Here is a 20,332-nt window from a genome sequence, read left to right on the forward strand (position 1 = left end):
TTTATTAATACACGTTATTTTAGTAGCTTGTGTTGCATTTGTATGAACAAGACTCCTTGCTTTGATGGCATTCTATCTCACCCACTTGATTTGACTTTTTGTGTTGTATATTTGGTAAACGTTGCTGTCCAATGACTCAAAAAAATGTTTACTGTTACTAGTTTCAGATGACTCCCAGGCTCCAAGTGTTCAGTCATACAACCAAAGATCAGAAGAGAGTTCCTACCTTAGCTTTAACCACTTTGAAAGCCTCCTGGGCACAAGCGGCCACTTCATTGCTCTGCAGATTCAGCAACAATTGCAACCTCATTTCCCACATATCCACCAATTGGCTGAAACGGTTTGTGGCTGCCGCTGCCACCTCCCTGGCCTTGTCTTCATGACCGAGTCCCAGCAGGAGCTGGATCTGAAAAGATGACACAAAATAAGCACTGAATGGCTGCTTTCAGGAATGAGGTTCTAAGCTCCAAACCCACCCTTTCCGGTTTATGCGAGTGGGAGCTTTTCAAGTGCAAGGACCACATCCTTCCTTACCCACTGTTTATAGAGAGAAGCTGGCAGCAATTGTGAGTCATGAGCTCGGCTGAAAACACTCAGTGCCCTTTCCAGTCTCTGAAACAAGAGGGAAGGCGTAAAAAAACCTGCGCTGCTGTACAAATGAGTCTTCATAAAATATCACAGTGCTTTTTGAAGTCACAATCCTGAGTACTAGTGGCTAAATTTTCCGGAACCATGCATATAGTCAAAGGATATTATTTATGGCATCAACGGAAAAAGCACCGGGTTTGGGAGAATTTCAAGGACTGGACAAATACCAACAAAAAGTTTTTTAAAATTAAGGGAAACAAATCTTCCACCCACCAGGCCGATCAAATCAGTTTCCTTAGGGAACGATGAATGTGGAACTGACTTGATGGGAAAGGAAGGGGGAAATTGAAAGGATGAAAATTTGGAGATCCTGAAAACTGGCTTATCTGGCTGAAGTTCAAACCCTGTACGAGCATACCACACACTGTAAGATTTTGCCGCAGGAGCCACGTAACCCACAATCTTTTATGTTGCCAAGGAAGTGCTCTTTTGCAACCCTCTGCTGTGTCTTCTCAATGCAAATTCTGTTCCTCATTACTGCTGCAACCATTGCCTCCTCTCCGTCCTCCCCTGAAGTTGAGAAGTCTAGGTGCAGTACTAGACATGAACCTTTGCCCAGATCAATAGCAATCTACACTATTTATTATTACATGTCGCCCTCAGCACTGAAAAGACTGTTCAGCCTTTCTGCAAAGCAGCCAACAACTGAATGCTTACATGTTACATCTATAATTGCATCACAAGCTGAACTAAAAACAAGAGAATCCAAGTCTACTACTTTAACATTCTACGTAGGTTTCACTTTCCACAGGGTCGCTTCTGCAGTCTTCTGTCAAAGATGCATTCCCAGATTAAAACTTAAAAGGCGAAGCCAATGTCTGGCAAAAGGGCATGGGCGCCAGCCTCACTTTTTAAAGTTCCCAGCACTTGTAAAATGTTATAATGACAATTTTAAAATATTAATTTGTTTCATTTGTATCCTGCCTTTATTTTTATAAATATGGCAACCACACCTAATACTCCTTCCTCCTCTTATTTTCCCCATAACAACAACTGAGAGTGAGTGACTAGCCCAAAGTTGGCTTTCATGGCTAAGGCAGGACTTGAACTCAGTCTCCCACATTCTCAGCTTATTCTTTATTATAATAAATATTACTGTACATCACAAAGATTCTTCACAAAAGCTTCCTATCTTTTTTTAAAAAAACAAAAACAAAACCCAAGTAGCCATTCATCACTAAGGACATATATCCAAAACTTTTACTTCCTTTTGATTTGGGCGCAAATTAGTGGTTTTTGCAGTCCAGCCTTAGAAATTAGGAGCCAACCAGATAAGTTCTCAAGATGAGACTAAGTATCTATTTAAGTGAAGTACTATATTATTGAGTAATCAGAATGGGGAAGGTAGGTCAGAATATGCCTGTCCATCCTGCACAGGCATATGGTACAGGCGCCGGATGGCAATTCTGACAATGCCTCACTAAAATCATAAGGACAGATAAACACGGGCAAACTGTACAAATTGAAGCCGCACATATTCAGATCTTTGTTTACTCTCTTAATAAGCCTTAATATTCTATCCAATAAATCAATTTTCTAAAAGCTTTTTCAGGCTGCAAACTGAGGGACCTGCCAGTGACATCCCTCCATGGGAAAGCAGCATCAGTAACAGAAGAAACCTGCATTATTCCAAAGGTAAAGCATTTACCTTTTGTCTTAATTCTTCACTGTTGGTCTTCCGGTTCCATCTTTCCAAGGTAAACGTGACATAATATTTCCACATGTCCTCTGCAGAATTCAAAACATTTGTTATTTCTTCTGAAAACAGAAGTCAGGTTTACTGGCATCTATGAAGCAGAGTCTAACTTCTGAGTAGTCTTTCAAGTCAGCACCAGTTCTGCTGTGGCATTACCCTATTAAGCCTCAAGGGAGCGCTGTGGTGCTCTGCATCTTCCTCATAAGTCAGCATACAAAGCCCACTAAGCTTTGTTGTAGAATTCACATACAGTTGACTCAGAGTCTTAGAGAGAAAAATACCTAAGTATGACAAAGCAACTGTTAAGGGGGCAAACGGGCATATTCTCCTCACGTTCCTTCTCATTTCACTGCAAGACTACATTAGAAATAGGTGGCAGAACATTTGAATTTGTGGAGTTGTTTTGCTAGATGGGCTCAATTAGTACAAAATTGAAATAAAGCAGTTTGCAGGCTTAATGAAAGAAACAGCCAGCCTGAAAAAGGTAGGAAAAGAGGTGTGGAAAGTGTTTAGGAAGGGAGCCTCCCTAGGTTTCTGAAAAGTAAAAAATTAAGGAGGGGAGAGATCTTTTCAGACTTGTAGCATTCTGTTACCGTAATCTTACAATAAAGGGATTGTGTGCTTCTTGGTCCGGACTACCTCAAAGGGCTGATGGTAGGAGATGCCAAATAAGCACTTTGTGCACAAGCACAGACATGGGTGGAAAGTGCTTATCCAGAGTCCTTCTTAGATAAGTGCTAATTAGGTACTGGGCAACTGCTGAAATTCCAGCTTGGTTCGCAAAGACAGTGGAGGGGAGCTGAAATCATTTTGCACGACAGGTAGTCCTCGACTTACAAACACAATTTTCTGTTGCTAAGTGAAACAGTTGTTAAGCGAGTTTTGCCCCATTGTATGTCCTTTCTTGCCACAGTGGCTAAGTAAATCACTGCAGTTGTTAAAGTAACCCAGTTGTAAAGAGAATCTGGCTGATCACATGTCACCATGACACTGCAACCGTCGTATGAGTCAGTTGCCAAGCATCTGAATTTTGGTCATGTGACCACGGGGATGCCGCAATGACCGCTGAGTGTGAAACCAGTCATAGATTACTTTCTTCAACGCCACTGTAGCTTTGAACAGTCACTAAATGAAATGGCTGCAAGTCGAGGACTACCTGTACACACTTGACACTGAAACTAAAGGCTTGTATGTTGCCTTAGAAAAACGCACTCTTTCATAAAAATCTTCTAGGAGATCAAATCAAAGTGACGAGTCATCTCAATCCTTCATCCAGAAACTTCCTCTGTGGAAGGCTGTTGTTTTCTAAATAAAATAATGTTCAGTTATTTGTCCCTGGGATCGACAGTAATAGCACTCGGCCCAACTACTGACTCTTTCCATCTGCTGCTTGTTGGAACTGAACCCCATGAACTGAACACAGATTTTCAATATTAGTTCACACAAAAATAAATAGCCACCTTCCCTATGGGAAACTTGGACAACAACCCCAAGTATACGAGACAGACTTTTGGGGCAAGTATTTGCCGTTCTCAAGTCCATGGCTTCAGAATGAACTCAGAAACTCAGCTATAAGAACTGGAGGAAAACAAGCAAGTTTTAATATCCAGGGGGGGAAAAAAATCTAACCAGTGGGAAGGTGTGTGACTGCCTCCTCAAATACAGCACAACACCGTTCTTCTTTGCAGGCAACCTCTAAAGCCTTTGACTGTTTCGACTTAGGTTGTTCTGAAGAAGGTGGGGATTCCATCTCCAGTTCCCGGCGTGCCATAAAATCCCACACAAGAGGATCATTGTCATACGTTGCCTGCAAGCTAAAAGAAAAGTTGCATTACGCTATTAGCTATGAGTGACTCCCTTCCTATAAAGCTCTGGCGTAATTGCGAGTGCTTTTGTTCCATAAAAGGTAAGCAACCATAAGTGGGAACATTTTGCTTATGCTAGTAGAACTCACAGAGTGTGCACAGAAACAGGAATGCCTTCAGCCAGAAGTGTTTTAGATATTCTGAAGTACTTCAGAATACTACCCTGTGCTCTACACAAGCCTAGCCAGGTGATCTGGGAAGGATGTGTTCCTGCTTCAGTGTTTTAAATTAGAATTACACCACTACAGATGGTAGCAGTCCCATTTACAAGCTCACCGTGTTAAATATGCATATACCTCCTAGAACAGGAACGGACAGTGTGTCCCTTTATGACCTCCGGACTTCAACTCTTGAGAATTGATGGCTGGCTCAGGAATTCTGGGAGTTGAAATCCACAGATCATAAAGGGGTCATAGCTGCCTACCCGTCCTAGAAAATGGGAAACTTGGCACAGCAAGAAATGGGTTAGATAACACATTTTCTTTTCCCATGCGAGAAGCTTAAAAGGAATTTGTACATACCAACTAGCACTAAAAAATGGTTATCTCCTACCCAAAGCCTCTACAGACACAACACAGTTATGAAGATCAAGGGCATTTTTTTAGTGCAATGGAGACCGCATACCATAAATCCAAGCAGATTTATGCTTATCAGTTGTTTATACTCAATTGTACTCACAGTCTTAATCATAGCCAAGACGATGGACCTGGAATGAAAAGACTTGGGAGGCCCATTTGACCACAGAACTCATTTTATAATTTTATCTACTTTCTGTCTCAGCCCAACAAATCTCACCATTGTACTGTTGTAAAAATAAACAAAGTGAGCTAAAGCACATTGAGTTACCACACGAAAGTCAGGATGCCATAAAAAATAAATACAAACAGATAAAAATGGGGGGGGGGAGGAAACATGCTCTTTTCTGAACAGCAGCTCCTAAATTATGGTGTTTCTTACTATTATTTTTTTAAAGTCACATAAATCATGCAGGCACATAAGGCAAACACTCAATGCCAAGCCAGACAATTAAGTGGGCAATTAAATATTTTGACGCAGTTGATCGTGGCCTGAATATTCTGCTGTTTGTGGATATAAATGACAGATGCTATCCATCTTGGGTAGCAAGATGGGCAGTATATATGTATATACACAAATTACATAGGGTGCTAGATACCTGTTTAAAAGCAAGGCTGTGCTAATAAACGCCTAGTCTAGAAATTTTCCTTTTTACAGTACGCTAAACCTGTCTTCGTTTCCAAGGATTGGAAAGCAGCTTACATTTAAAAAGCTGCATTAGAAATGTCAATGTCAATATTCTGATATTCACCAGACTATCAAAGGTACATAGTTAAAAACTGAGCACCATGATTGGAAACAGAATATTTCAAAGCACACACAGGCACTTTTAACCTATTTTCCCCAGAAGGAAACAAGGCACCGATGCTGCAGTTCTCACCTGGCTGAGCCTTCCAGAGAAAAAGGGAATCTGAAAAATGGCTGCAGTCTATAAAGAGATGAAAATCTGCCCGCCCAAAAGCTGCTGCCAGTATTCAATAGGTTTATTTTTAAATACATATTAAAATCTTATAAATTAAAAACAGAGCCAAGGTAATAATAACACTTGCTTCTTTGCACTAGAGCAGGGGTTCCCAACCGGGGGTGTGAGACAATATTCCAGGGGGTGGGAAAACTTGGGTTTAGAAGTTTCAAAATTATTTTTTATGTTCACGTCATTCAAAATTTGTTTAAATAAGTTTATTACTTTTGTTAAGGGGTGTGAGACTATATCAGAAGCGTTCTAGGGGTGTGGGGTATAGAAAAGGTTGGGAACTGCTGCACTAGAGAATCTTAATTGAACAGAAATGGGGTTTGTTTTTGCTAGAGCCAAATCAAAATGAGACCAGTTTATGCAATTAATCTAATCCTTTCTGGAATATGCTGAAATAATTCTAAACCTTAAACATGCAGTCTACTGGAGTAGACTTAACACACAATAGAATAATGGTTACTGAACGCTAAGATGGTGGAAAGCGCACCCAAAACTTACTTTTCAAGAATTTCTTTTTGAAGATCTTGTGTAAAATCAAAATGTTTTGCAATTGACAAAAGTAATAGCACAAACTCAGCACCTACAATGAAGAAGGATACATTAATCAGGATACTCTTAAGTATCATAATCAGAATTGCAGCTTCCCTAACTGTAACCCCTACTTCCTTTGACATTCCCAGGCTTCTTGCCCCATCTAACATAAATGGGGTACTGGCATGTTGCAAAATAAACTCCCTGTGCTATACTGTCAAGAAAATATTCAGGCCCTATGATTTTTGTCTAAGGTATGTTTGCTGTGTATATTTTGCCCAGGTACATTGGTATGTATCTCTTCTTTCTATGTAAATCAAGTGTTGATTTTCTTTGAAATGAATTTACAATCAATCTAAATAGAGCCTTGGTAGAGCAGTGGCCTAATGCCTCCTTAAGTAACACCAGCTACCTGCAATTAGTGCAGGTTCGAGTCCCACCAGGCTCAAGGTTGACTCAGCCTTCCATCCTTCCGAGGTAGGTAAAATGAAGACACAGATTGTTGGGGGCAATAAGCTGACTTTGTAATAATGCCGTTTGGGGGAGGGGGCAAAAGCCCTAATAAGCAGGCATATACATAGAATGAAGGCTATTGCTAAGCACATTGATTTGTGCTTTAGATTGTAAGCCGCCCTGAGTCTTCGGAGAAGGGCGGGATATAAATGGGATTTTTTTTTTAAAAAAAAGGTGATTTAATTCTACAAAGTAATTGTGTGATTCACTTTTTAGAATTAAATCACCTTTTGAGATTGATTGTAAATTAAATTCAATATGACTATGAAAAATACCCAAGTTTAAATGATCCTTGAACATGTGGGCATTTTCTAAAATCAGCATATTTTTAAAATGTTATTGAGAATATATTTCCCTTTAAGTATCTGTTAAATCTATTTGATCTCCATTAAAGTTTCTTCATCAAATATATTGCCTCTTTATATTTCAATAATCCCTGGTGTCTTAAAATCTGTCCTTATATCTGTCCCTCTTTCTCTCTTTTCGACATTACTGGCAGCTTGTGAGCGATTCGTTATATTTTCAGAGGAAAAGGGGAAGGATGAAAGTTTTAGATGTCCTTGAATTGTGAGTACTGATATGAAAAATGTATTTAAAAAAACAAAAACAAAAAAACAAATGGCAATGCTACCCCAGCAAGATGTTAAATGAGCAATCATTTTTTATTTCTTATGTAACAAAAGGAAGGACTAGGACAGGGGTAGGCAACCTTGGCTCTTTTATGACTCGTGGACTTCAACTCCCAGAATTCCTGAGCCAGCATGGCTCAGCATGGAAACCTCTCCCTTTCCCCTCAGCGTGGCTGGCTCAGGAATTCTGGGAGTTGAAGTCCACGAGTCATAAAAGAGCCAAGGTTGCCTACCCCTGCACTAGGGGGTGACATGATAGCAGTGTTCCAATACTTCAGGGGCTACCACAAAGAAGAGGGGGGTGAGCCTATTCCCCAGGACAAGAAGCAACAGATGGAAACTAGTCAAGGAGAGAAGCAACCTGGAACTAAAGAGAGATTTCCTGACAGTTAGAACAATTAATCAGAGGAACAGCTTGACTCCAAAAGTTGTGGATGCTCCAACACTGGAAGTTTTTAAGAAGAGATTGGACAACCATTTGTCTGAAATGGTATAGGGTTTCCCGCCTGAACTTCCAAGGTCCCTTCCAACTCTGTTACTCTGTTATTTTTGAATATTTTGTTGCAATTTGTGACAACAAATATGCAAGTTATCATCTTCAGACTCTGTCTGCTCCTCCTATTCATTGGGGTAGGCAACCTCGGCTCTTTTATGACTCATGGACTTCAACTCCCAGAATTCCTGAGTCAGCTATGCTGACTCAGGAATTCTGGGAGTTGAAGTCCATGAGTCATAAAAGAGCCGAGGTTGCCTACCTCTGTCTTAGCCAATTATTTGTCTTCAAGTCTCATCAGTGTTAGCCCCTTTTTAAAGAAACCAATAACACACTCTAAAATTCCAGACATGCTTATTGACCCAAAGAACGTCATAGTTTAAAAAAACTGAAGCATGTCTATCCTAAACCCATAAAAGGAAACAAGAGCAGTTTTACCCTAAACTAATGTTGCATAGTGAAAAGGTATCTCCCCAATGCTTGAAAAAATACAGGCAGTCGTCAACTTATGACAATTGAGCCCCAAATTTCTGTTGCTAAGTGAGACAGTTGTTCAATGAGCTTTGCCCCATTTTATGACCTTTCTTGACTCAGCTGCTAAAGTGAATCACGGCACTTGTTAAGTTAGTAATACAGTTAAAGGAATCTGACTTCCACCATTGACTTTGCTTGTCAGAAGGTCGCAAAAGGCGATAAACATGACCCTGGGACACTGCGACCGTCATGAGTGAGTTGCCAAGCATCTGAATCATGTGACCATGGGGAATGCTGCAATGGTTGTATGAAAAATGGTCGTACTTTTCCCCAGTGTTGTCGTAACTTGAACTGTCACTAAATGAACAGTTGTAAGTCAAAGACTACCTGTATTTGCTCACTTATAAATTTCTGCATTTTTTGGACTCGTAGATAACTGGCCAGCTAATTAATCTATCTAACCAACTATTCAGAGTGACCAGATGTCAATAAATCAAGGAGGCATCATTGAGCTGTTTGGTGTAGCGGTTAAGGCACAGGGTTAAAAACTGGGAAACTATGAGTTCCAACTAGAGACGAAACCAGCTGGTTGACCTTGGTCCAGCCAGCCTGGGGGAAAAGTCAATGGCAAACCACTTCTGAAATCTGACTAAGGAAACTGCAGGAACCAATCCAGGAAGTTGCCAGGAGTCAAAAATGACTTGAAGGCACCAAATATTTTTTAAAAAAATTGAGATGAGCTACACTCATTTTCAAAAGCAAAAGAGGAACGAGACAATGTACAAGTGCGTAAGATTAAAAGTTAAGAGTAATAGGTTACCTTTGATTTTTTCAATGGCATTTCTGTAGACAATTCTAGCCAGTTCACCCTTAAGGATGTCCTCAGAAAAACTGAATTCACCCTAGAAAATCAAGAGAAAATGGCTCTTTTATGATTAACGTTGTATTTCTCGGATTTTTCAAGAGAAGCCTTCCTAGCATTTGGCCCAGGCTTCAGCTGCCACAACACTCAGCGACACTCTGGAGGGCTGTAATGTTTGCACAAAATGGGGAGGCCGGATATCTCCTAATGTCAGGATAACATTGCCTAGGCACGTTATTTCTATGCTTCCAATATTCAAAGACTCTGTGTGCTTTACCACCATAAAACTCACAAAACCATACAAATAAAATCACAGTGATAATACAAAAAAAACACCCCTCAATATTGTCTACAAACATGAATACAATCATGCTAGCGGTTACCTACAAATGTAAGGCAACTTCAGGTTTCAAAAGCCCTCATCTGTCTTCTGGAATGAGGCCAGAATGGTTGCTGGAGAAGACAATCCCAAAGGATTGGGGGGAGGGGGCACAACAAAGAAGCAGTATCTCAGGCCCGGCTAACCTCACTTCTTGGGTCGTGGGAATTCCAACATTTCCATCTAGGACACAGGTAGGCAACCTCGGCTCTTTTAGGACTCATGGACTTCAACTCCCAGAATTCCTGAGTCAGCAACCCCTGATCTAGGATGAGCATATATGCAGACCAGTTCTACTGGAGAAAGCAATCTTGAATGGACCCCAGACCCAAGCCATTTAGGGTGCTATAAGTGTCAAACCCAACATTTTGGATGATGCCTATAACCCCAGTGCCAACGCCTGCAGTGGAATTTGGGAAGGAACTGCTCCCATCCACCAGCAGGCCAGCCACTGCATTCTGTACCAGCTGTGGGTTCTGAGTAGTCATTTTCACACTGAATGTTCTCTGCAGATACCGTATAACACAGTGGTCCCTTCTGGAACATCGCTCCACACAGAGCAGAGAACCCCGTGTCTCTCTGTTTTTATCTGGCAGTGGAGGAGGCCATCACAGAAAACAATTAACTGAGCTCAGCATTGAAGGGAATATTCCAAACTGACTGTTGAAAATTGCACAGCCATTTTCGTTACCTTTTTTAAAAAATAAAGGTGATTTGGCAGAATTAAACCATACGTCATCATCCACAAAAGGAATCATCTTTAGTAGAAACCTTTATGGCATTTTGATCTTTCTCTCATACTCTGACAAATTTGATTTATCACGCCTAATAAAAAGCAAATGGCAGACTAGAATCTTGAACTCTAATATTCCAGCACTGAATAAATTCAGTCAGATTCAAATCAATGTGTTACATTCTTCTTTCCCTGATATTAGTTAGCATTGCCGTATATAGCTCATAAATCATGCCTGGAATGATGGAGGATTACAATGTTTGCATTTGGAATTAATTGATGGAGGCTGTTAACAAAAATGAGTATCTCTTTTTTAAACAATAAACCCTAACCCTAACACAACCCAACAACAGCATTACTACATCTAATTTTAAGTCATGGTTTACCTTTCAATGAGCAACTGAAGGACAGAAGAAAGTGTTTAAAAATAAAAACAGGTCACAAAACTTCCAGTAGCTTGCTAAGGGGTCAGACCCACACATCTTTTACAAACAACGCAAAACATTTTTTCTTATTGGCTGCTGGTGCTGAGGCATTGGGAAGGCCATATTGTTTACCTGTGCTACAAAACCTTGGAATTGGATGAATTCTAATTCAATGAAAGAAGGATCTAAAATAGATTGGGGGGGAGGAACTACCTGGCACATGTTTATACAAGTTATGATCTCCAGAAGTGCAAATGGAAGCACTGAAATGTGATCTCATTTGCATCCTACCTTTGATAACAAACACTGCCTGCTGTATTTTCATTGTTTATCTGCTGTATTTTTCACATTCCTGATTTAGCAATGGAAGGACATCAAAATCAGGCAAGAGAAGAATGTGGGAGTTTCTCTTCTTGGTCAGGCAATCTGCTTTGAAGCCCAGGTGTGCACAACAGATAGGGGATGTTGGATTCATTTATTAAACTATAGCGAGTGCATGAAAGCTCTGCACAAATATGCAGTAATTATCCTAAGCTAACACTTGAAATCCTTCCACTTAACAATTTAAATTAAATAAGTACCATGGAGAGAAAGAAATATTTTTGATAACATAATGATTTCTTACTAAATCTATTTTTGCTTGCTCAAATTCTTTCTTCTCTTTCCTCTGCTTTTCCGCATGCATCAGCTCCATTCTAAAATACTAGGAAAGGGAAGGGAAGGGAAGGGAAGGGAAGGGAAGGGAAGGGAAGGGAAGGGAAGGGGAAGAGAGAATTAATAATGTATCAAGGCATTCAACAATTACAAAGAACACAATCATAGCTTCCTGAATAAAAAGCAGTCCTTGTTAATACTGCTGCTTAAAGCACTCTTAACTTGTATAGTTTTTGATACAGGACATTTTTATCCTATAGCTAACCAAGTCACATCATTTAAGAATGATTTCAAGGACTCAATATTATATTTGCACCCTAACGGCATTTTCATCTCGATTAATTATGTCACTTTTGTAGACTGGCTCTCTTTCTCCAACTATTGTCATTTAAAACCAGAAAAAGGCTTCAGGAAAAATTAACATCGTAATTGAAAGATACATCATGGGAACTTACCGCTGACAATAGCTTGCCATATACAGTGTACAAGGCATTCGAATGGTAAGAGCATGAAGACAACCTTGTAACATAACTCCAAATGCAATTCTGTCTTCTTTTGGCTGGTGGGATTTTAAAAAACTAATATTTCTTCTGCATTTCCATTAGGCAAAGAAACACACAGTGTGTCTTACAAAGCCCACTAAAAAACATGGTTTTCTCATTTTTGGTAAAATATATTTTTCCGTAAATACCTATAGCGGCTTCTAGCATTACCTAACCATTACTGAGGCAATATAATCTGCGTATCTTTATTAGTGCTATGTTGGAAGAACAATGACAGGATAACTGCTGGTAGGAATGGCACCGAACACCACCTGGGTGACTTTGGGCCAGTCACTCTCTCGCAACCCACCTCACCTCACAGACTTCTAGTTGTGAGGAAACAGGAAAAGAAAGGAGGGCTGGTATGTCTGCCACCTTGAGTTGTACATGAAAAAAAAAGATGGCAGGAAAATCTTTTCAAAAAGTATCTACCTCTGACTTTTTCTCCTGAAACACATAAGTACATAAGTAGTCCTCCTTAGCCACTGTAACTGGGACTCGCAACTCTAGGCTAAATGATGCAGTTGCTAAGCAGAACATCACGTGACTGTGACAGACTTCCCGTGTTACTTCTGCCGTGGTTGCTAAACAAATCGCCCACAATTGTTCAAGAAACATCCCATTACCACAACTTGTGTTTTTACTGCTGTTGACTCTACGTGTCGGAAGCCATTTGTGAAACACGCAAATAGCGCTCACACGACCAAGGGATAGGTGATGGCGGTAAATGCCCACCACTTGTGAACTGCCCGAATCTTGATCGTGGGACCATGGGGACGCTGCGACAGTCATGAATGCGAGGTCATAAAGTTGCTTTTTTAGTACTGTGGTAACTTTGAACAGTGGCTAAATAGGGCAGCTAAGCAAGGTCTGCCTGTACACCCAAGCTTACCTTACAATCTATAATTCAAAGATAAAATTTCCCAGTGAAGATTAAAAAGCCTGATATTTTATTCTTCATGACGAGGAACAGATCAGCTGTATTTGTTCTATATTCTATATGCAGAGAGAGGAGGGAGAGGAAGGGAGGGAAAGAGGAAGAATCGCCTGCCTACCTCTTGATAAAGTTTGGGAGATTCAGGATGGAAACGCAATGCGCGAAGGAACAACTGCCGAGCACTTTCTGATGACAGGCGGTCTTCCATCTCCCATTTCGCAGCCATGATCCACAAAGCTAATCAAAGAGACAGAAAAGATTATTTAAGACAGCTGACACAGAATGAGGCATCAAACTAGAGGTCACCCCAAAAAGAAATGCTTAACTTTTGCTGTTTGCAACACCCAAGCCAGCATGGCTGTAACTTGGCAATGTAGGAGAGTCAGAGGTTCCTATTCTGTGTTAGATAATGTTACTATGATTCTTAGACAAAATGATGCATTGTATACCCAATTACATATTTCAGCACAAATCATCTCTTTCATTTCTGTAACACCTGTAACATTCATGTCAAACCACTTCTACAAAAACCAGATACATGTGTGTGTATGTGTGTGTACACACACACACACACACACAAATAAAGTATATTTTAAAAAGTACAGATGTGCTCAACTCAGCAACCTTTAAGTTACAATGAACTTTTACAATGTTCATTGTAAAAGTTACAATGAACCCAAAAGATACTTATGATCCAGTTCCAATACCATGATCACATGACTATAATTTACAACAGTTTTGACAAAATTAGCATTTACTTTCAGCAAAAAAGCCCCATAGTGAACAATGCATTTTGCTTAATGACCACAGCGTTCACTTAACGAAACCGCTGCAAAAACAGGTTATAAAATTGGGTCTAGTTCCATAATCTGCTTTATGACCATCACGAGTTACAACCATAATAGGCAGGCTTCATTCTGGCCATAGCTTGAGGCCTATCTGTAATTAAAACACATCAGGAAAACCTCTCACACCCCAGATGTCCTCAATTTCATCAGCCAAATTCTGTTGATATGTCCAAGGACCAGCAATCTAAAAGATTTGTGCTTCTTGCAGGAAGAATTACAGACATGGGGGATAACCCACGTACCTGGTTTGTTGGGATGAAGGGCTAACATGGAAGAAAACACCTTACTCAGCTGTATTTTCTTGTTCTGTAATAAAACAGAAAACATAAATTTTAGTTACAGTTTTCTTTTTTTTTTTTTTTTATTGAAAAGTTTTATAAAATACAATTTTCCTTTACAAAAACCCCCCTTCCCCCTCCCTCCTCCCCTCCCTACCTCCCCCCTATCTCCCCCCCTCCCCCTCCCCCTCCTCCCTCCCCTACCTCCCCCCCTCCACTTCCCCTCCTCCCCCCTCCCCCCCCGACTTCCCAGAGCAAAATACAAGGTATATATCTAAAAGGCAATCATAAACAATCATATACTAACAATTATAAACTCTAAAATCCATCACCCTCTAGCTTGTATATAGTAAACCAATCCTTAATAATACTAAATATATAAAAAAAACTAAAATAAAAGAGAACTAGCATCATTCCCATCTATGTTCTTCCACAATTCACTATTACCTTAACATATTCTCATTTGCACATTAATAAATAGTTCTTACACAAATTAACCCACATTAACCCACAAAACTTTCTTCCTCTTCCTCTGTAGTAAGTTGTCCATTAATTCCAAATTAAAAAAAAAAAATCTATTACCATACATAACATCCCAAAACTTTTAAAAAACACAACTACCACTTAACTATAAATATTTTGTGGAAGTTCCATAGATTTCTACTGGTCCTATTTTTTTTTCTTTTTTGAGCGTTTTAAGGCAGCACGCGTCACCCTCTGTTCTCTAAGATCATCCAAAAGAGTTACAGCTTGAACTCCTCCTGTACCCTTCTCGTCTATCTGTGCATCTTCATCCTCTTGATGTTCTCCTTCTCCAGATCCCTCTGCAGCTTCCAGAAGTGTTGATGGGGTTACTTTCAAAACATTATTATAAAAATCATGCGCTTGCTTCACATTACTCAAACAGTACCTTTTGCCATCATACATGAAGCTCAACCCAGCTGGGATCTCCCATCTGAACCTTATATCTCTTTGCTTGAGCTCTTGCACAAGAAATATAAAATCCTTCCTTCTCTTTAAAATCTTTGGAGGAATTTCTTTTAGAACCAAAACTTGTTGACCAGCAATCACAACTTTGGTATCGTAGGCAGCTTGTATAACTTCATCTCTAATTTCCCTTTTTACAAAATAAACCACCACATCTCTAGGCAACTTTCTCTGTTTAGCAATCCACGAATTCACACGAAACACTTTGTCCATACCTTGTTTTAATTCAGATGCTGGATGGTTCAATACTCCCTCAAAAGCCTCAGAAACCAGCTGCTTTAAATCTTCCTTAATATTCTCTTTTAGGCCTCTAATTCTCACAGCAAACTGCATCTGGTAAAATTGGGCCAAGCTCTGTTCACTGTCGATTTTGTCTTTTAAATCTTCAATTTCCAATACTTTTGCTTCTAATAAAGCATTCTTTTGAATCAAGTCTTGCACTTGATCATCCAGCACCTCCACACATTTAGCAACTTTTTGCACTGAGGACAAAATGTCTACCTTCATTTCTCTAAGTTTCTGTTCCATCCTTTCTTCCATTCTCTGCTCCAATTTCTCCAATTTCTCCTCCATCTGTAGAAATTTAACACCCATTGACTCCAAAATTAACTGGGTATGTTTTTCAAGATCCTTCGATGTCAATACATCAGGAGAATGCAACGCCTGCAGCAATGATTGTTGTTGCACCGGAGAATTTCCAGCACTCCGAAAAGTTCTAGGGGGAGGTTTAGCCGCCATCTTTTACTTACAATTGTGACGCACTTTCACTTTAAGTTTTAAGCAAAGTCCATCAAGCTTGAGAGTAAAATAAAATCTTCTTCATCTCTTCATCTTTCCCTCTTGTACTGCTCTGCCTGCTCTTTCCCTTTCATAGTCTCTCCTTCAAGCAGGGATGGTCGCAGACGCCTGGCTCTGCTCCATTAGCAGAGACGCTGGTCAGCTGGGAGCAGCCCAGGCTACGGGGGAGTTCAATCCTTCAGCCGCCCAAGCTCCAAGCTCAGGCGGCCCCGGAGAACTCAACCCCCACCTGGGGGCTCACCCCCTCCTCTTCTCCCGAGGAGGGGGCTTCAGATTCGCCCGAACAGCTGATCGGCGCTGTTTCGGGCGAAAAAGCACCAGCTGAGCCGCGGGCAGCCCGGGAAGGCTCCCTCCGTCGCCGCGGAGCCACCGGAAGTCATCGTTACAGTTTTCAATATGAAACTAAATCACTTTCACTGCAGAGGACTTGAATTTTCTTGATCTAACAAGAGCAGAGACAGACGCAAGTCTTCAAAAGATTGAAGCATGGATTAAATTCACTATATCTACATTTCCCATAGTTAAAATTGGGAATGGTTGGGAACAATTAAATAGCACTAAATTTGGAAAGGACAAGTAAAATAAATAATATATATCCCTAATCATCCAGAAATGTACATATTCTCTTATTTCTTGGCAGATTCTATGGGTTAATTAACTTAGCTTAAATAACAAACCGTTTTGGACACTACAATTTTCATGTAGCAAAGACTCTTCAGCAACACTTTTGATGTAATTTCCAGAAGAGAAAAAAGGAATACTTTAATAACAGCGTAAGTTCCCCAAATGGAGTATCAAAATTAAGTAGCTTGTCCTCAATGTCTATTTGACCCACAACTGATGGTTTGCTTCCTGCCCTTAAGCAATTCCTTTGAAGACCTACAGCATTTTATACTGCAAATGCTGCATTCAGCTCCATATTCCAATAAATGGAAAAGAGCTCCGCTGTGTAAAAATTAAGAGGAGGAAGCTTAGTTCAAATAATAAGCACAAATTGATTACAAGGAAATTACAGCCACTCACCCATTTCTTGCAAAATGCAATATGAGACAGCCACAGCTGTAGGTCATCCTGTTGGAGTGAGACAAAGGAGAAAGGAATCAGCTGAGAACTCATGACCATTAATTCACAAATGAAAGAGGAGGGAAAAGAAGCAAATCAAACAAGCATTCAGAGAGAGCAACAACTTTAGAAACAGGAGCTGCATATACCGACAAGTCCTGTAAGTCCTCAACTTACATCCATTTGTTCAGTAATCATTCAGAATTACGGTGGTGCTGAAAAAAAATGAATGTACACTCAATACTCAAAGTGCCAGCCCCTGCTATCACACGATCACAATCTAGGCATTCGAGGACACTGTTTGTGATTATAATATAACAGGGACCTGCGTGATCACCATTTGCAACCTTCCCTGCCAGCTTCTCATAAGCAAAGTCAATGGGGAAGCCAATAGGAAAAGTCACAGATTGCTCTGGTTAAGTCACTCCTGCCTGTGTGGCCTGTAGTGGGCCTCCCAAACCCTTCCCTACACTGGGCCTCTTCAGTTCTTCTCCAATATCCCTTGACTCATGTGGCTTTTGCTGGGCCTCCCAAACCCGCTCCACCCTCCTGCAATTCTTACCCGAGACTCCCGCCACTTTTTTTCTTTGCACCCTAGCAGAGAAACATCTGCCACTAACTAGGATCGAACTCTCAACCTTCCGAGTGGGAGGCGAGAGTCTTCACCACTAGGCCACCACGCCGCTCATGGAAAATATCGAACAATGTTTAGAATCGATATAGAAATTGCTGTACTTTTAAGGCTTCCCTTCCATGCGTCACCCGGGTCCTGCTGGAAGGCAACCAATGCCACGTATCACTCCACAAAACTTCTAGATTAAACTGCAGCTCCCATCGCTCCTATCAATTCTGGTGGAGGTGGGTTGCAGGTAGGCCTTGGGTTATGGTGGCAATTTGGACCGGGATTGATGACACTAACTTATGTAATCCAGGAAGCCCCAACTGCCATCGTAACCCCGAGACATACAGGTTGCTAAGCGGAAAGCAGTGGGAGTCCCAGGTAACGAGCATGGGAATGCCTTCCCCCCCACCCCCACCCCGATGGGTGAGGTCCTATGCTGGTCTCATGTAAATTGGAGGAGGGGATGCTACAGTGCAGTGCAAGCACAAGGAAGCCAAGAGAACTGTGAGGTCTACCAACCTCACACTCCTTCCCTTGGTTTCACGGTACTTTAGGCCTCTGTTCTCTGCAAACAGGGGCCTGGACGAGATCTGCAGCAAAAGGCTTTGCAAAAAGCCTTTGCCACCCTAAATGGAGGCCCGGAGGGACACACACACACACACAGAGTGATCTCAAGAACCAGCCTTTGCAGCCTTTTTCTTTCTCTGCAATATATTCGCTTAACAACAATTTTGCTTCTGAGATAAGGAATAGATGCTGGTACCTAAACATGGAGATAGTGCACATGTTAATTTTTGTTGTAGGTATCTGATTCACACATCAAGATGACTCTTAATTTATTTTTAATAGCATCAAAAAATTAGAAAAAAGCCATTTCTGTAATAACGATAGGTTTACCTTCCATTTTGTTGTAGCACGTTTGAAAATGCCATGGATTCTTTGCACAATGGAGTATTCAATCTCTTCTTTCTTAAATGAATAACCAATGCGCTAAAGGAAAAGAACACAGCTGTCACTGTTAAAAATCTGAGTACGCTTTTTCAAATTATCAGTCCCTGGGTAACTTACCAGTCTTCGAGTCTTAATCAGTTCCAAGAGGTTAATTTCATACTGAGAGAAAAAGATCAACAATAATTCAAAGATTACTGTGCTGAATAGATTGTTACTGTCCAGTCTTACATTTTTAGCATTTCTACAATGTATGATAACAGTTACAAGTGAAGCAAGCTGCCAATAACACAATTAATTAAGAATTACTCTAATTCCCCAGTCCAAGAAATCAATAACAAAGTGTTTTTCTGGATGCTCGTTCTTAGGCAGGCAAGCACTATCCACACTAATGAATGTATTTGCAAATTAGGGAGAAACCCAAGATTTATTGTCCTGATCCTTCCTGGCAAGTACTAATACTACGCAGGAAACCTCAAAGTTTGCTGAAGGCTAAGAAGTAAATAATAATAATAATAATAATAATAATAATAATAATAATAATAATAACAACAACAATAATAATAACAACAACAACAACAACAACAACAACAATAATAATAATAATAATAATAATAATAATAATAATAATAATAATAATAATAATAATAATTTTATTTATATACCGCCCTTCTCCCGAAGGACTCAGGGCGGTGAATGGAATGAGGGGATCAACCCAGCAGTCGCAAAAGATATTATGTGATCAACACGCTGTTCAAAAGTAAGATTTAGTGGTTGTTGCCCCCCATTTATAATCATTTGGCATTCTAAAATAAAGAAATGTGTCATTTCAGCTTTTATTGAAGTGTATTGTTCTGCTTACTCACCTGCTTAGAAACCCGCCCCCCCATCTTTGTTTTTTTATTAAATTTATATGTTGCCCATCTCCTCAGGAAGTTCTCTACTTAACTGCTTCCCCAAAGAGGAGGGAGGGGAGAAGATAACAAGGCCTACCCATTATTCCCTTGAAGGGAAGCTTTGCTCTGCTTTCCTCAATCTACTTCCATCAGCCTGCAGCACGGCTCCTTTGTGTGAATGAATGTACCGTTTCCTATATTCCTCTCCTAACACGCGTGTTTCATGTAATACCATTTTCCCCAATTAACAATCGATTAGGCCTGACACGTCCCAAATAATCTATTTTTTATAAGGATCATAGCTGAGTGACAAGTCATCTCCTCATAAGCAAAAGCTCCCAGTGAAGTGCCTCTAGGTAGGACTGAATGCCTGGGGGACAGTCACACCAAGCAATATTCAGCAAACTGGGCCAACGGCTTGACAGGGTGCAACTTTCTTACATTTTCAACACACCTTCAGATCTTGCTGAATTCCAAACGGTCTTAGCAAACATTGGAATCAGAGTTGAATTCAGCAGCGATCTGATGGGTCACATATTATCCACTCCTGTAATATTGCTGCTTTCTCCTATCTCCTGTCTTCATGTGTGTACAGATAGTCCTCGACTTACGGCCACAACCGAGCCCAAAATTTACGTTGCTAAGGGAGACATTGGTTAAGTGAGTTTTGCCTCATTTTACGATCTTTCTTGCCACAGTTGTTAGGTGACTCACCGCAATTGTTAAGTTAGTAAAACGGTGGTTAAGTGAACCTTAACTTACTAAGCCTGTTTTGGAGGAAGGAGGGAAAGCAAACCTTGGCAGGGGAATGCTCTTTCTTGAGCTGGAGGCTCTGAGGTCCAGGGCAGGTCAACTGCCACTGCAAAGGTAAGGAAGGACTGTTGCCTGCCTGCCTGCCTGCTGTCCCAAGCTCCCCCAGGCATAAATTAGCAGCCTCAATTTGATTCAGCAGTGATGATTGCC

At 40.6% G+C, this 20,332-nt stretch overlaps 1 protein-coding gene across 4 annotated transcripts in view; it reads right to left on the reverse strand.

Moving 5' to 3' along the window:
* Positions 1-20,332, reverse strand: part of UTP6 (UTP6 small subunit processome component) — a 31,281-nt gene that overhangs the window by 8,205 nt on the left and 2,744 nt on the right. For 2 of the 4 annotated variants that reach the window (XR_014491315.1, XM_083353620.1), the window contains exons 3-14: positions 18,594-18,635; positions 18,423-18,515; positions 16,865-16,912; positions 14,021-14,084; positions 13,049-13,167; positions 11,423-11,500; positions 9,219-9,300; positions 6,257-6,338; positions 3,974-4,158; positions 2,297-2,376; positions 535-612; positions 227-406 (exon numbers count right to left, since the gene is read on the reverse strand). Coding sequence is in view for 3 of the 4 variants with exons in the window: in XM_083353620.1 (XP_083209746.1) it covers positions 227-406; positions 535-612; positions 2,297-2,376; positions 3,974-4,158; positions 6,257-6,338; positions 9,219-9,300; positions 11,423-11,500; positions 13,049-13,167; positions 14,021-14,084; positions 16,865-16,912; positions 18,423-18,515; positions 18,594-18,635 (1,131 nt within the window). In the remaining variant the exon portion in view is untranslated. Of the gene's footprint in view, positions 1-226; positions 407-534; positions 613-2,296; positions 2,377-3,973; positions 4,159-6,256; positions 6,339-9,218; positions 9,301-11,422; positions 11,501-13,048; positions 13,168-14,020; positions 14,085-16,864; positions 16,913-17,080; positions 17,254-18,422; positions 18,516-18,593; positions 18,636-20,332 lie in introns of those variants that run through there. The other 2 variants (XM_083353621.1, XM_083353622.1) reach the window with 2 other exon arrangements.

Source organism: Vipera ursinii, assembly GCF_947247035.1.
Source record: "Vipera ursinii genome assembly, chromosome: 2".
Lineage (NCBI taxonomy): Eukaryota > Metazoa > Chordata > Lepidosauria > Squamata > Viperidae > Vipera > Vipera ursinii.